Consider the following 17,437-nt stretch of genomic DNA (forward strand, 5'->3'; position numbering starts at 1 on the left):
TAGTACTACGGGTGTAACTTTACTCTTTCAGCTAATGATTGTGTCTGTTCGTTAAGGGAAAACGCTAGAACATGCCTTTGTGCTGCTCAATCACAGCCAAATACTGCATTATCCACAATGACGACCAAAGGAGATAGCTCAGTTGACTAAATCTTCAAATGAACCCTAAATTTACGTAAAAATAAACCTGTTTTCAAGGAGAGAAAATTCGTTTTTACCTTGCCCTTGTTTACTCCATAAGCTGTTAGTAGATGTTAGTGCAGTGAGATGTTGAAAAAACAGGGGAGCCCGGTCGGCGTGGCCAAGCGGTTGAGCGTCCACCCATGAACCAGGAGGTCATGGTTCGATTCCCGGTCAGGGCACATGCCCTGATGCAAGCTCGATCTGCAGTGTGGGGCGTGGAGGAGGCAGCCGATCCATGATTCTCTCTCATCATTGATGTTTCTCTCTCTCTCTCTCTCCCTCTCACGTCCTCTCTGAAGTGAATAAAAATATATTTAAGAAGAAAAGCAGGGAAGCAAGCAGCCTCAATGACGCGTGGTTAATCGGGACCTTGAAAGGGAAAGTGATTTGTGCTTCCAGGGCAGCAGCAGAGCAGGCGTGGAGGAGGCGGTGGAAGCCCCTCCTGCCAGACAGCATCTGACAAGTGCAGCGCCGCGTGCAGCCTGAGCATATGGCCGGGCAGCGCTGCCCAGGCCTCTTTGTGCCGAAGGCAAGGGCTCCTAGGGACTCAGACCTTTGTTTGTGCTGAAGGAGAATGAATATGCTCCGTAAACACTTGTAATTATCTTCTCATTGAAGAAGCATAAACTTGGACCTCAATACTGTTTTCTTGGGTAAATCATCAATCTTGGAAAGAAGTGGAATTACATTTTCTCTAGTTTTGCAAATGAAATGCTGGTACGAAATGAATGCATTTTTGGAGGGTTGCCACTCAAAACAGTCTTTTTTTTTTAGGTTGAAGTATTATTTTAGGTTGAAATACTTCATTTCTCTCTTTATGCTACTTTTACTTTGTTCTATTTTCTTTCTTTTCCTAGAAATATTGTTTGTTTGAATTTTTACAAGTTATTTTGTTGTTTCCCTTTTAAAAAAAATAATATGGTTCATAACAAACACTTTAGAAGATATTAAAGAATGCTGCAGATTAAAGGTTCATAATTTGGTTTACCAATGTGCTATTTTTATATAATTACAATGAATTTATTCAATAGTCAACACATAAAATGAAAGATTTATTTCAGCCCCAGATTTTCACAAATTACTTGCTTCACCAGATGTTCTGTTGTCGCTGTTTGTGTGTTTGTGAATGTGTGAGTGGACTGAAGGCCTGGGGGCCAAATGGCAGGGTCTGCCCCTGAGGCTGAAGAGAGAGCCTGGGCCACTGTGAGAATTAGCCCGTTCTGCCCGGACACAGGGAAAAAGTCCATTTTCCTGTCCCTCTCATCTCACAGGGCAAACGGCTTCGGCCTGGAGCCCTGGTGTGTGTCCCAGTGCAGTGCAGTGAGTGAGAAAGTTACCTACATGCCCTGGTTCAGTGTGTGAAAATGTTTTTGTTGAAGCAACTTTGTGTTCACTCTGTGTTAAATACGCTTTTTTTTTTTTTTTTTTTTTTACTAATTTCGTGCTGCTGTTCTGCTTCTGTTTCAGGATGGCGTAGGGGTGGACGAGAAGCTGTCCCTGCGGCGGGTGGCCGTGGTCGAAGATTTCTTCGACATCATCTACTCCATGCACGTGGAGACAGGGCCAAATGGAGAACAAATTCGGAAGCACGCTGGGCAGAAGAGAACGTACAAAGCGGTAGGTTGCGAAGGCATGACAAGAGGACAAGGCGTGCATTTTGAAATTCGGTATTAGGCGTGCTCATTAAACGGGGTTAAAGAAGGATAACTATTCTATCTGCGACATAAATTAGACCATCTCATGGTCACACCCAACTTTTAAGCTATAATTTAATTATTACTGGTTCTGTTTTGGTCGTGTGTTCACCAGTCTATTGTATATAACTTAAACCTGTCTCTAGGAGTCTCATTGTAGTCTTTAAATATACATAATATGTGGGAGTCCCAGTCAAATATGTTATTTATTCACTGCATCATAATATGGCTGGAACTTTTGAATATTGGTACTACCACTACAGTTTTAAGATTCCTTCCCCTTCAAATCATATTAATATGTTTGGGTAGTTCCTCTTTAATGCTTATAATCACATGGATAAGAAAATTTTATGTACTCTTTAAATGTCTCCTTATATGAATACATTGTACCAAAGGGTATACATTTCTTACAGAATAGGTTATTAAAAGATATGTGTTATTTTTATAGATTTAATGCCCTGGGACATTTTTGAATGTTATAATATATAACTTTTATATCATAAATTATGTGAAAAGAAGGTTTAATTAACTGTTAGATTTTGAAATATATATTGTCAAGCTGGAGTAATATATTATTTCTAAAGGGTCTAATTATTACTTACTGTTTGATCTAGACACTTTAATCTAGCTTTTTTTAATTAAAAAGTTTATAAAATCATCTTAATATAGATATTTCATCCTTTCTAGGAAAATGGAACAGTAAGTTATTCTTTTCCAATATGAGCAAAGTGTACGTCAGAGGTACTTTATCAGCAATCAGAAGAATATGCTTTTTTAGAATTCTTATTGAACTTTGCTTTTGGCTGCCTTTATATTAACTGTTTTCAGCTCTATTGATACACAATATCAGTCTGGATCCATTTTTTTTTCAGATACAGAAAAATGTGTGAAATGCTCAAAGTTTCAGATACAGGTACATATGTTTGAAAATTAGCTATTGAGCGTAAGAAAGAGCTTCTTTTCCATAACTATTTTTTGCTATATTTCCAGGGTCATAGTGAACCCGTGTAGTTGAATAATAACCCCTAATACATGTTGTATTTATCTCTCCTTCTCTATGGTTTTGTTTCTTGGCTGTTTCCAAACTGCATGGTTTGTGGGCAGGCACTATTATAACTTTCCTCACATAATTCTGCCACATAAACTTTCTTTTGACTTACATATCTCAGGAGGTACTCTTATCATGACTAATAGCAGTGACCTACCTTCTTTAGGATATTTTTATGTCGACTAATATTCCTGCACATGCTCATTTCACCTGTCTCCTAAGTCAGGTTTTTATCTCTGGATGGTCATAGGAAAATAATTGTTTATTGATCTACTAATGTCACTAACTGTGTACTCTTATGATAACCTATTTTCATGAAATAACTACCTGAACTTGATAGGACTCTGTAAGGTAGACATACATCAGTTTAATTGTATTAAATGAAAAGCTAACAAGAAAGGAGTGGTTTCATTGTCTGTAGGAGGGTGGCAGCCAAATCTGATTAGATGCCAAAAGCAATTTAAAACAATTTAATCTTTCCAATGCACTAGATTGAGATCTTAAACTAAAGTGGGAACATGAGTCAGACCCAAATAGCTCACCTTTGTTTTCTGAAATGAAATGTGAGAATCTGATCCATTCCCATGCTGCATGCTAAACACTCTCAGTATATCGGTAAGCATGCTTTAACATACGTTATTTTGCATTAACATTATAAAGGCATTTTCTGCAATTTGGAGTAAGGATACCAACTTTTAAAGTCTAAGCAGCATCTAAAACGTGATCTAATCCCTATTGAGAATATTCTGTTTGAAGATCTTTCTCTTTCCCAAATTTATTGTTTATTTTCACATCTAAAGTATTTCCAACCTTTTCCTAATATCATGAAGGTTCTTTTTTGGCCTAACCAATCACCTTCTGGTATCTCTAAAGAGATTCCTAATTAGGAAACATTTCCATTTTGTGGACTAATAACTCATCGTAGAAAAAAAAAACACCTACTACAATACCAGCAAAATTGTGTACTTGACTCTGCAGTGAACTTAAGTCTAATGTTAAAAATTAATATAAATGTTCAAGTAATGGAGCATAAAACTAAATGCAATTTGAAATGGAGTGGTGTTGGGTCAGAGTTGAGTTCTCGATACTAATACTGGGATTGGCTAGTTATTAGTAGATTAGCTAGATACCTATGGCAATTGTAATGGTTCCATTAAGTTTAAGATTTTTTCTACTTCTAACTCATTAGCTCATAGAGCATGCATGATTATGTTTATTGACCTTTTTTTTCTTCCTTTTCCTACATGGCCAAGAAACCATACTTATACAACTAATCATTAAAGCGTCTCAGATTGTCTTAATATTATCAGTAGATTTAGTGATCATTTTATTTACTTTGCCTTTTTTGCAAATCTTTCTATGTTTTCACTCTGCAGGAAATGGTGGTTCTTTAATATCAGATTAACTTTGAATGCTATTTGTTTTTACCTATTTGCAGTATATCATTCCTTGAAATATCTAGGCATTCTATAACTTAAAGTTTATTGCAAATTGATTTGGCTGTAGATAAAATTGGAAAGTATATGTTCTATTACTCACGAGTTCTTTGAAAAACAAATCCACATAAAATGACACATTTTAGGAATATGTGAAGGCTATCATAGTTATTATTTTCAGACATTGTTGAATTTTAGTGTCTTAGGTACTTTCTCCGTATTCATCACTGTCTCCTTATTAACTGTGATTGGTCCATTGAATGTGTTTCTTTCAGTAGACTTGACTAGAGTAAACTCTTGATTTAACAGAGTAAAGACGAGGTGTGGATCATTCAATTACTAGTATACATATATATTTGAACATAAAATGCATTTTTGTGCAGAAAATCGAATGCCGGCACTTATAATTTGGAGAGTCACTTCAGAATGAATGATGCAACATTATACAAAACTAGTGTGGATGCTGTTTGTCTTCCCGTCTACCTCTTCTCCACGCGTCCTGAGCTCCCTTCAGGGAACTCACCGCTCCTCGAGGGAGGTCTTAACGCTTGTGTCCACCACAGGCTCAGCACAGCTGCCTTTCCAGGGTTTTATGTCAGGGGCCCTTGAAAGATTCAGTTTCAATGCTCTTTCATGAAAAAACAAACAGAAAACTAGAGTAACTGGTGGAAATCCAGGTACTAAGGGGGAATGTTCGTGTTTTCAATAGAGAGAACAGTGTGCATATGTATGTGCATGTATGTAAACGCACACACACCCCTTGTAGTGTGATGCAATAAGCCTACGTGCATTGTTCACATACATAGCTGCCAGTAATTACATTCCTTTAATTCAGAGTGGCTCGTGTGCACTAGAGCTAAAAGAAACTGGACTAGAACCCAGACCAACTCAGTTTCAAATGACAAGTCTAGCACTTTCTACCTGTGTCTCTTTGGGCAAATTATTTACTTTTTTCTCTCTTTCTGTCTAGACCAGCGGTTCTCAACCTGTGGGTCGCGACCCCTTTGGGGGTCGAACGATCCTTTCACAGGGGTCGCCTAAGACCATTGGAAAGCACATATATAATTACATATTGTTTTTGTGATTAATCACTATGCTTTAATTATGTTCGATTTGTAACAATGAAAATACATCCTGCATATCAGATATTTACATTATGATTCATAACAGTAGCAAAATTACAGTTATGAAGTAGCAACGAAAATAATTTTATGGTTGGGGGTCTCCACAACATGAGGAACTGTATTAAAGGGTGGCGGCATTGGGAAGGTTGAGAACCACTGGTCTAGAGGGAGATAAGGGTATTTGTGGTGTGGTAAAATAAGTGAGTTAAGATGTGTGAAGTGCTTGGCATCTGGTTAGCATTTGAATATTGTTACTTCTTCTTTATCCAGTCACTACTCAAGTTCCAGGTAGAAGGACAAGCAGGACAATAGCACAGGGCTACCACGAACCTAATCATATTTTGGACATAATTTCCTCTCCCTGACCCCTCCCCCTCGCCCCCCCCCCCCCCCCCAACACTCCCCACTCCCTTGTTGGGAGATACTAATGGCAATAGCCTGTGCATGTTTCGTGTGCATCCTGTAGGTGGCACTATCCCTGGAAGTCCACCCTGTAACTTTTAGCCAAGGTTTGCCTGGGCTGAAGGAAAACATGAAAGCAGGCAGAGCCCCCGATTAGGGGTTCTCTTGTAGGTTAGGTTTATGAGTGTTTTAATGATTTCATTACACTTTTCCACAGGTTAATTCTGTTAAATTAATTTTCAGAAAAATTTAAAACCTGGCTCTATTTAAAGAATATGTTTTCAATATTTATTGAATATTTCTTTCCAGATACATACTACAGAAAAATACTATCTCATGCAGAATTTCTATGCTCCTGTCTGAAAATTAAAAAAGGGAATCTTTATTTTATTAGATCTAGAACACTTGACCTTAAAAGTATATTAGTATCATTTTTGTCCTTTAAAAAAAATAAATCCCTATTGGTTCATCATCTCTACTGCTCAGTAGGATATTATAACTTGCACTGGTTTCTGCTCACTTGTCATGTTAACATTCTCAGAATTCTTGTCAACATATAGGGAGATTAAATGACCAGAATTTGTAGCCATTTTGGTATGAAAAAAATAGCACTAAACTATAATCCATGAGTTCCAAACTATTAATTTAACCTTTATTTTTACTTTTTTTTTTGCTTAGGCCACAGTTTGCTGACATGTAAAATGAGAGGGTTATAGTTCAGTTTTCTTAAAACCAATGAGAATGTGTGTGGGGCCATCACTGCTGGGGACACAGTGAAGATGGTAACCAATGTGAGTAGCAGGTTGGCACCAACAATGCAGCAAATAAACAGACATGGACACTGCCTTCTTAATGCAGGTGGTGGTGTTCACTTCATGTTACTATTATAAGCTAGGGTGGCTTAAATCAATGACTGTTCTGGAGATCAAATAGAGATAAAACCTTAAAATTATTCCAAATTTAAATGTGTTTAAGGACATTCTCTAATATTGAGCTCCATGATACTGTTATACATTAAGTCAGTGACGTAGAAGTATATTTTATAACTAGTTCATCTTGGAAAGTTTATGAGCATAAAACATTGCTCAATTACATATTTATATCACAGTACTTTTATATATGGTTTATGGTACAATTATAGATCTTTTATGGTACTTTTGTGAGGTTCCTTTTGTTTGCTTTTCTTTTTTTATGGCTAGAGTAGATGTTAAAATACCATACAATCCCTGCTGGTGGGAGACCATGTCTGTTTTTCATGTCCCTGTGTCAGCACACAGCTCAGCAGAAGACCAGTCTCGTAGTAGGTCCTCAGCAAGTACCTGCCGGAGGAGTAAGTTCTCCTGGTCTCTGTCAGCCCTTGCCTTTGTGATGCCAGCTCAGCAGATAAAGAAGTTACCATAAATAGGAATAATGACACCGAATTGGAGCTGTAGCCCAGGCCTGGAAAGGCCGGGCACTGCCCAGCTCACATTCACATGGAACAGTGAGAGGACTTATGCCATCTCAGAGGCTCTGAATAAGGTAAACAACTCATTTAACACAAGTGCTTCCTGTGTGCTCTTCAGGGAGAAAATTTTCCACATTGGTTTATCAGATGCACACCCGTACCCGTGTATCCCACACACATGTTTAGGTTTCACATAGGCAATTTCTAAATATTGAAGACAGCCATTACATTTAAACACAGTACACATAATATTCAATCCATTTTTGCCTTAGAATAGTCACATTGTTTTTTTGTTTTGTTTTAAATGCTCACCCAAGGATATTTTTCCCACTGATTTTTCAGAAAGAGTGGAAAGGAAGGGAGAGGGGGAGAGAGAGAAACATCCATGTGAGAGACACCAATTGGTTGCCTTCTGCACCCACCCCAGCAGGGCGGGGATGAGCCTGCAACTCAGGTACTTGCCCTTGACCGGGAATCGATGCTGCGACCCTTCGGTGCTCGGGCCGAAGCGCTAACCACAGAGTGACGCTGGCCAGGGCCCACTGTTTTGATAACTAAAATAACATTATTCAGACTGACAAGTCAGGTGTCTAAAGCATCTCAGAAAGAAAAATACAAGTGGCATGGGGATTAGAGTATGAAGTAGCAACCCTAAAACAGAATGGTGGACTGCCATTGATCAAAATGGATTTGTTTCTCATACAGTGTAGTTAGAGTTATCACAGGAGGGCACGAATCAGCGCAAAATGCTGTCTGCTTAGAAGGTGGTAGTGGAGACCCTCAAAAGACATAAGCGCTCACCCAACCAGCGTATCATCACAAACCCCGTCATTGCTAGTTTTCATATTAAACAATAATATCCCAGGAAATAGATCTATTCCCTGAAAGGGATGAACCTTGGAGAAACCTCATTAACTCTTTATGTCCAGCCTAGACATAAATTGCTACTTTAGTGCACCCTTGTGGTGAGAGTGAGCCAATGCAGCGTCTACAACCACTCATGACATTTAATGCCTATACCACTTAGATCCAGAGGTTTAGGTACTCCTGGGTTCGGTGACGGTGAAGTAAATAAAACCTTTTGAAGTCCCTCAAGGACGTGCCTGTGCGCACCTGTACAAGTACGTGGAAATGTGAATAATTTGGATAAAATGTAATAGGAAGAACACCAGTGACATCAGCTGGACGAGGACTTGAATCCTGAAAAGGAAAGTCCTATTAGGGATGACTTTGGTGTGGATTATTAGTAGGTTTGTTTTGAAGCTCAGAAATAATATACGTAACGTGTTGAACATAATAACTACTTCAAACCTGCATGAAGTTGTTTGTGGGGGCCAGATGCTGTAAACAGCTTTTCAAAAATCATAATTAGCCATTGAAAAGTCAGGTTCTCTCTCTGTGTCACCTGTGCTCCTCCGTGACCTATGGACGCCACCCGCCCGTGACTTCATTCCTGACTTTCCCAGCATTGAGATTATTTACTGGCTTGATTAGTAGCAGTCTTAATCATTTCATGGTAGGTAAAAAGAAACCACCCTTCATCTATTTTTTAAAGATATTTTTATTGATTTCAGAGAGGAAGGGAGAGGGAGAGAGAGAGAGAGAAACTTCTGTGAGAGAGAATCATTGATTGGCTGCCTCCTGCATGATCCACACTGGGGCTGGGAATCAAACTGACCTTCTGGTTCAGAGGTTGAAGCTCAACCACTGAGCCACGCCAGCTGGCCCTTCACCTATTTTTAAAATTTTTTTTATCTGCTCTGCTCCTCCCCCTTTGCTTTCTTTTTTCTGGGAATGTCCTCTCCGAGGCACCTGTAGCCCGACCGTGTCTGAATGTGGCTCTGCCCCCTGACCGTGGTGTGGGAAACGAGGGTATCCTCAGAGAAACTGATGTGGTGACTTAGCTGCTGCTTCTGGGGATTTAGACCCCAAAAATTTCTATCTTGGGGTGCTTTTTCTCTTCAGGGGAGAACATGCAAACATGATATCTTTTGTTATGTGTATCCCTTAGTTGTATAATTATTTGTATACTAGAGGCCCGATGCACCAAGATTCGTGCAAGAATAGGCCTTCCTTCCCCTGGCTGCCGGCACCGGGACCCGGGCCTTCACTCCGGCCAGAGCCACCTTCCACCTTGGCTCTGGCCAGAGCCAGCTTTCACCTTCGCTCCGGCCCTGCCGCCCTCCTGTAGCTCCCTCCACCCCCCACCCCTCCCACCCTCATAGCAGGCGTCCTATCCTGCCCTGGCTGCTCCTCGCCTGCACGCACACGTTGCCCAAAGGCCAGGAGCAGCTGGGGCGGGGCAGAATGCCTGCATCCTGACCAGGCCACCACCATCTTTGTCGCATCAATTTGCATATTCCCTCCTTATTGGCTGTGGGCACCGCCATCTTTATTGTGGGGTGGTGGTCAATTTGCATATTCCATCTTTATTAGATAGGATAGGGTGGGGCAAAAGTAGATTTATAGTTGTGAGTACGCAAAACACAGAATTTATCCTTGTATTCTTATTTATTGATTATTGTGTTATTTTCCATACGAGCAATCAGAAGCCTACCTTTGCCCCGCCCAGTGGTCTAGAGCAGCATTTCTCAAGGTGGGACTCCACGCGTCTGGGCAGATGTTGGCTTTGCCCCAGGTGCTCCCAGGAATTTCATTCCTTAATCCCTGGGTGCAACGTTCCAGGAACCAAGCCCCAGTTACTGGGAAAAAATGCACCCACTTCCCCATTTGCAAAGGCCCCATTTAGAACACAGTAAACACCCCAAGTAGAGAGACACTTTATCCAGGAAACCACGTGGCCACTTCTCTCCTTAGTATGTCAGAAAGATGTCTTCATTGTCTGCCAGGAGTTGCGCCATTCCAGAGCCCAGACAATGAAGTCCATGCCCGGAGCCCACCCTTGTCATCTCTCAGACTCTGCAGCTGCTGCCTCCAGAGCTGTGCCCTGGAGTCAAGTCTCACCTTCCCCACCTCCCTCCCCCGAAGCTGCTGATTCTTGCCGCTTTGAATGGCTGCAGCCACACTATTCTTGGCACCTCGTTCAAAGAAGTGTGGCGTTCCCGCTGACGAGCAAGGTGTAGAAAAGGAACTTGAACAGTAAAATACGAATGCATCATGCCCTACGTTCGCTTCAGGAAAAATGGAGAAGTCAGTTCCCCATGCTTCCCAGGTGTGGCTGCAGATTTCAGTGTGGCTTCTCCTGCCGCACGGGAGACACTGGATCTGCTGAGTAAGTCCCCTCACGTGCAATATGAATGGAGTCTCTCTATTTTACTCTTAGGAAGCACCTGACGAAAGCCCTTCTCGGTGCCCATCTGCTCATTTTCTCCTCTAATCTCAGGATTCTCTGCTACCACAGTCTGTTCCTTCACAGCTAAATATTCTACCATCACACAAGAAGTGACACAGAAGTAGCACCCACACTTTCAAGCTATAACTTGAGTTGGACTCTTTTTGACATTGTCTCATTTGCTCAGTCGGTGACTATTTTAATTATTGCAAGAAACAACTCCAAATTATGCTCACCATTTATCTTTATTATATGAAAAAAAAAAAGAAAATAAAGGTTTTTTGGGGGGCGGGGGGAGGGGGGCAAAGCAACACAGCATTGAAGTGGAATCAATGAAGCAAAAACTTTCCAATAAAATTTGATTATTTATAATGAACTTAATCACAGTCTACTTCTTGTTTGCCGATACCTGATCTACTCATGTGTCATGATGTCCTGGTGCCCTGGGATGCTGTTGCCTCTCTGTTGTCCTCCTCTGGGGTCTTTTGTCACACGGCGGATTCCTGCGCCTTCGCCCAAACCCAGCGTCTGCCTTTTGCCTCACCTGGGACCACTGCTCCATCCCCGCAGCCTGCCATCCTCTGTCCCTGCTCCACATGCACTTTCCATCCTGCTCAGCCTGCATTGACGCATCTGCCTCGAGTTTCCAAATTGCTTGTGGCTGCATGAAACATGGCCAGAACTGCCTAAAAATAGTCCCGCCTGCTTTCGACCGCCTTTGGATGTTCCAGCCTTCATCTTAAACCTGACCACAGAGCCACCATCTCCTCTCAACACCACGCACAGCAAATGTGTCTGGGTTGGCGGGCTGCCTCCCTCTGCTTCCGACCAGTGACTTAAACGTCGCCTGTCATAACCTATTGGCGAGCTGTCAAGTCGGGGTGGTGGGTGTGATCACTTTATTTTTTTAAATATGTTGATTTTATTGATTTCAGAGAGGAAGGAAGTGGGAGAGAGAGATAGGAACATCAATGATGAGAGAATCATTGTTTGGCTGCCTCCTGTACGCCCCGTACTGGGGACTAAGCCCATAACCTGGGCATGTGCCCTGACTGGGAATGGAACCGTGACCTCCTGGCTCATAGGTCAACGCTCAACCACTGAGCCATGGCGGCTGGGCATGATCACTTTTAAAAAGTAAAATAGAAGAGAATAGAAATGAATCTTATATAAATGTGTATGTAAAATATGTTCATACCTGTGGTGTTGGTCTACAAAGTGGGAAAACATTGCTTAAATTGGGCACTGCGATTTCAAATCCCCTGTAGACTGCCTTGCTTCTCACTTCTGCTCTTGGCATAGTCTTAGTTTTTCCTAACATATCAACTTGTTCCAAGTTTTAAATCATCTTTAGGCTCTGATCCACATTTTCATTCATCATTGATAAATGTACACTGCGAAGTGGCCAGATTTAACAAGATACAAGATGCCCAGGTATATTTGAATTTCAGATAAACAATAATTTTTAATATGTCAGCCCCAATGTTACATGCTTAACTGGAATTCAGATTTAATTGTATGTGCTGTATTTTAGCTGGCAACCTGAAATCTATTTAAAAATTACTCCTGAGTAAGCCAGGGGAGCTGATGAGTGGGTGTGGAGATTGAATGCGGGAGAGGATCAGAGAAGGAAGAGGAAAAAGAAATAGTGATAGGAACTGAAAATAGCAAATTGGAGTAAATGATAACAGAACCAGAGTCAGAGCAAAACATCCATGCTGCCTGGTTGACGGGAACCCAAACAGCATGAGTACCTCTGCCAGGGGAGCAGTGGCGAAGCCGGGGTCAAAGTGTAAATCTGGCAGCCTCCTGGTTTGGGAATTAGCGACACTATTAAAGAACAGAAATTGCCCTGGTTAGTGTGCTCAGTGGTTAGAGAGTCAGCCCTCCCTTTCCCTGTACTGCAGTGTCATGGGTTCAGTTGTTGGTCAAGGGCAGTACCTGGGTTGTGGGTTCCATCCCTGGCCCTGGTTGAGGTACATGCAGGAGGCAACCAGTGGATGTGTGTCTCTTACATCGATGCTTCTCTCTCTCTCCCCCCTCCTCCCTCCCTCCCTTCCACTCTCTAAAAATCAGTGGAAAAAAAATCCTCAGGTGAGGATTTACAAAAATGTAATAGTTGGTTATTTAACAAATGTTTATAGGTCTGACAGATTCAACATAGCACAAGTCTTTCTAAAATAGTAGTTAGGATTCTGAAGCAAAATTGTTACGGTGCAGAGTGAATGCATATTTGATTACACAGGCCAACTTTTTGTCTAATTTATTATTACTATGAATGCACTTTTAACTAGAGTATTTATATTTATATTTTCTGGGTAAAAGTATTTTCCTGAAAAACTTCAAAATTAACCAAACAATTACCAATAGGTGATTCCAATAGTTCGAGATACCCAGGCACATTAGTGGCATAGAACCGTATCTAGCAGAATTCGTAGATACTGCAGTGCCTTTGCATTCAGTTGCTATTTGTTGAGTAAATAAATGTTTAGTTGAAAAATGTCTTCACATTTACAAGACTATTTCATACCTCCACAAATTAATAATGTCCTCTGTAAAAGACGATCACTACTCATGTTTCCTCGTGCAAGAAATGGGTAAAGAGAGCTCATAGAAATATAGAGCAAACCATTAGTTGGACATTTCATTTTTTTTTAACACATCTAAGAATGCTTGGGCCCAATGTTATAGCATTTGCAAGCTGTGTGAGCGTGTGTGTGCATGTGAGTGCATGTGTGTGCATGTGTGTGTGTGTGTGTATCATAAAGCCTTCCTTTCAAAAGTGTGTAAAGACATACAGTGTGCCAACCAGATGAAGGCAGAGTGATCCTTGTTGAATGAGAGATGTGGCCCAGGACCATGCCTTACATCCTCAGACAGGGGAGTCCCTGGACTATGGCGGGCTCTGTGTTTATGAAACAGGACTTTTGGGGCCTTTAATAGCACTTGGATTTACAGGCTCTGTTGAAGAATATTTTAACTTAATTAGTTTTAAAAAATAAATTTTCTAGTTTCATTATCCAGTTATGTGCAGTGCAGGTGGTTTGTGATAGAATATCACAATATTAAATATTTAAAAATCATAAGCCATATGGTAGGCTAAACACATTTCACTAGGTTATTATTTGTAACTAGAGGCCCAGTGCACGAAATTCATGCATGGGTAGGGTCCCTAGGCCTGGCAGGAGATCAGGGCTGATCTGTGGGGTTACCGGCGGGGCGATTGGGGGGCCTCCGCTGGCACCCGCCTTGGCTGGCCTGGCACCGCCCACTCGCCAGCCCCGCCCTCCCTCTGCTGCCGCAGGTTGACTCATTAGGCAGGGCAATTCGGGGTGAGGGCCCACTGGCACTTGCCTTGGCTCGCCTGGAGCCTGTGGGCTGGGGGCAGCTCCTGCTTTGAGCGTCTGCCCTCTGGTGGTCAGTGCTCATCATAGCGACTGGTCGTTCCACCAGTCATTCTGCTGTTTTGTCCATTTGCATACTAGGCTTTTATTAAATCGGATTTGTTCTTTATTCATAATTCCAAGAATGTTCATTAGCGAAAACGTCAAATGTTTGGCCCTGCAGACCAATTTTTCATTGAGGCTGTTGCATGGAATTTAGCACAAAACATGGTTTTAATGTCATCATTCCAGTAAAACACATGTTATTGCTATTCTCTAAATTCATCTTATAAAGCAAAGGTGGAGAAGGCCATTTTTAAAAACATTCTGATGAGGCCAATTTCATTTTTCGCTAAAGCTCAGTGTCTGATACGGAGCGAAGCATGCCCGCGTCACTCTGCGGAGCAGTGAAACTGTTCTCAAAATTCAGCACGTGCCCATGACCTTCCACATTCCTGGTATATAGTACCATGGACAGTCTTGTGACTTTAGCGTTTTGCTTTAAGAAGTGATTGCTTATGCTCTCGATTCACCAGTGTCAGGCAGTGTCTCTATCTCAGCTCACGCATTAGGTACAAATCTTAACCCAAGAGTCACCGCTCCACTGGTGAATGTCTTCTAACAATGAGAAGCCCTGCGCCTTCACACGTAGGCTACATCAGCGACTTTCAACCCTTTTCATCGCATGGCACACATAAGCTAATTACTAAAATCCTTGGCACACCAAGAAATATATTTTATGCAGCCCTGACCAAAATAATAGGTATGATTTTGATCCATTCCCACCAGATGGCTATTGTTGTGTTGCTGTTGTCATTTTTTATTTGACGATCTCAGAGAACAGAGGTCAGTGCCCCTGACGACATAGTCAGGTATTGCGAATTAAATTTCCTTCATGTAATTGTGAGACACACAGCAAAGCAATCATTTATTACAGTTTTGATTAATTAACTTTGTTAATTTTTATAACTTTATCTTACTTCATGTGTTCACATCCAAGAAGAAAGGGGATTTATTTCTGAAGGTAAAACTCTGCTACTCATTTTTATTTATTTTAGAAACCATCTTAATATGGAAGTAAGAATAAGCATGGAGTCACAATAGCTAAGGGGCTAGGAAGTAGTTAAGGCTGAGAATTTTATTTTCACATTTTAAAATAATTTCAGACTTTTCCTGTTGAAATGACTTCACTTGAAAATATGTTATAGATACAGCACAAAACTTTCTGTGTACTTTTTTTAAAATGAATTTATTTTTTAATCCTCATCCTAGGATATAGTTTTGTTGATTTTACAAAGAGAGGAAGGGAAAGAGAGAGAAACGTCACTTTTTATTTTTATATCCATTTCCTTTGGATAACTGCCATTTTTACCTTAACTGAACTGTGTTGAGAGGAAGGTGAGTGGCACTTGAGAACTGCCAGAGATTGGCTCTGTACTTGTAAGGTTTTTAAAAGCACCGGCTGTTCTTTCTTCAGAAAGCCAGGGACACTGACAAGGTAAATGCCCATCATCTTTTCTATTATGACATTTGTCAGTAAACTTTTCAGAAATGTGTTCTGTATATATCAGATATAGATACAGATATATATATATAGATATAGGTATATATATAGGTATAGATATATATAGATATATAGATATAGATGATATAGATATAGATGATTAGATATAGGTATAGGTATAGATATAGATGATATAGATATAGATATAAAATACATATTTAAATTTTAACCCATAAGTGGAATATCAGTAGCAGTGCCCTTTATGGGATTTGATCCTCCGCCTTCTTCAGGGATCAGTCTATCTTTAGATGACTAATGTTACACTTTTGTTGCTCCAGAGGCCAATTTTATTGTCTAGTCCATCAAAAGATGCTCTAGTGCAGCGGTTCTCAACCTGTGGGTCGCGACCCCTTTGGGGGTTGAACGACTCTTTCACAGGGGTCGCCTAAGACCATCGGAAAACACATATATAATTACATATTGTTTTTGTGATTAATCACTATGCTTTATTTATGTTCAATTTGTAACAATGAAATTGGGGGTCACCACAACATGAGGAACTGTATTAAACGGTCGCGGCGTTGGGAAGGTTGAGAATCACTGCTCTAGTGCAGTGTTTTTATGTAGAAGTATTACCATATTTTTTGATGGGAGAGATCATTTCTACTTGTAATTGTTATATGGGATTTAGTATTTTCTGCATTACTGATGAATTTCAGTCTTAATGGATCTAGAATTTAATATTTTCACTGAAGACAATGGCAGTGTTCACTACACAGATTAATCAGGGACCTTAGAAGTGGTGGGTAACGAACAAGCCATGGAGTGTCACTGCGCCCCACCTCTCACTGTAGCTCATTCAAAGTTAAAGAGCAACAAGGCGTCTTCAGCCATAACTCAGGTTTAACAAAGTTTCTCAAGTGCTGACTTTGTCCTATGATAATGCTTTGACTCTGGGGTTTTTCCAATATAAAGTTTTTAAATATCGATTTCAATGCTCCTGCTTCCCATGGACCTTGAGCATTTGTCTGCTCTGCCAGCTGGATAAGCCCACCACGGTCCATTCCATTTACAGAAACGAAGCAGGATTTAGGAGATCAGGGTTGAGTTCTATAGCTCTTTGCTTTGTCCTCTACTGTCTAACAACGGCAATTCATTTAGTCTCTTTATCAGTTAATCTATTTTTCAAAACGTTACCATAAAATCTGTTTTAGCCACTGTTTAAAACAATGGGTGCAAAAAGCCAGTGAAAAGTATAACGTATATATACTTGTAAGAAACAAGGCTAGATTTGTAGAAAATAACATTTCTAATGAGGAAATTCCCTGATGAACAATGCTTAGGTCATGAGTGTGTCTGTGTCATTGCGGCCATGTTCTAGTCCTTCCTGTGTATGTTTAGTTCTGTTAGGAGCAATATATGTGGCTGGTCACATGGCTGGTGCCTTGCTAGAGCTTAGCTCAGAGGGAGCAAGACTAATCTCAATTCATGCTATCTTTTGCTTCCTGTTATTAACATGATGCATTCATGGCTTCTGTGTTCATGAACAAATTCTAGGGAAGTGCTCTCCCTCTTCCCCAGATACAGAGGTATTTTCTAAGGATGCATTTTCAAGTGAAGTGTTCTCCTCGCCCATGTTCTCACAGATGTCTGTGTTGTGTATTCAAAGTCCACTTTCCATCTCAGAAACAGAGATGTGATTCAATTTGGAAAGTGGGTCAAGGCAAGAGACATTTATGAATGATTAAAGCATTTTATGTGATTAATTACGGCGTTAGTAGATGGTATCTCAAGTATCTGAATCAAAATATTTTCCCATTCCTGCCCTGTACTGCTAGGTCTTACCTGCAGCTGCTTTTTCCTATCGCATGAGGGATGTTAGGACTTTGATGAATGGACACCCAAGAAGAACACGTCCCGGCAT

At 40.7% G+C, this 17,437-nt stretch overlaps 1 protein-coding gene across 6 annotated transcripts in view; it reads left to right on the forward strand.

Annotated features, from left to right (window-relative positions):
- The window catches only part of NOL4 (nucleolar protein 4), a 215,726-nt gene that overhangs the window by 38,703 nt on the left and 159,586 nt on the right, over positions 1-17,437 (forward strand). For 3 of the 6 annotated variants that reach the window (XM_070421209.1, XM_070421205.1, XM_070421208.1), the window contains exons 2-3: positions 1,651-1,800; positions 2,750-2,790. Coding sequence is in view for 3 of the 6 variants with exons in the window: in XM_070421204.1 (XP_070277305.1) it covers positions 1,651-1,800 (150 nt within the window). In the remaining 3 variants the exon portion in view is untranslated. The remainder of the gene's footprint in view (positions 1-1,650; positions 1,801-2,749; positions 2,791-17,437) is intronic. The other 3 variants (XM_070421204.1, XM_070421206.1, XM_070421207.1) reach the window with 1 other exon arrangement.

This window comes from Myotis yumanensis, unplaced genomic scaffold, assembly GCF_028538775.1.
Source record: "Myotis yumanensis isolate MYYU_CA2020_CCGP unplaced genomic scaffold, mMyoYum1.0.hap1 SCAF_7, whole genome shotgun sequence".
Lineage (NCBI taxonomy): Eukaryota > Metazoa > Chordata > Mammalia > Chiroptera > Vespertilionidae > Myotis > Myotis yumanensis.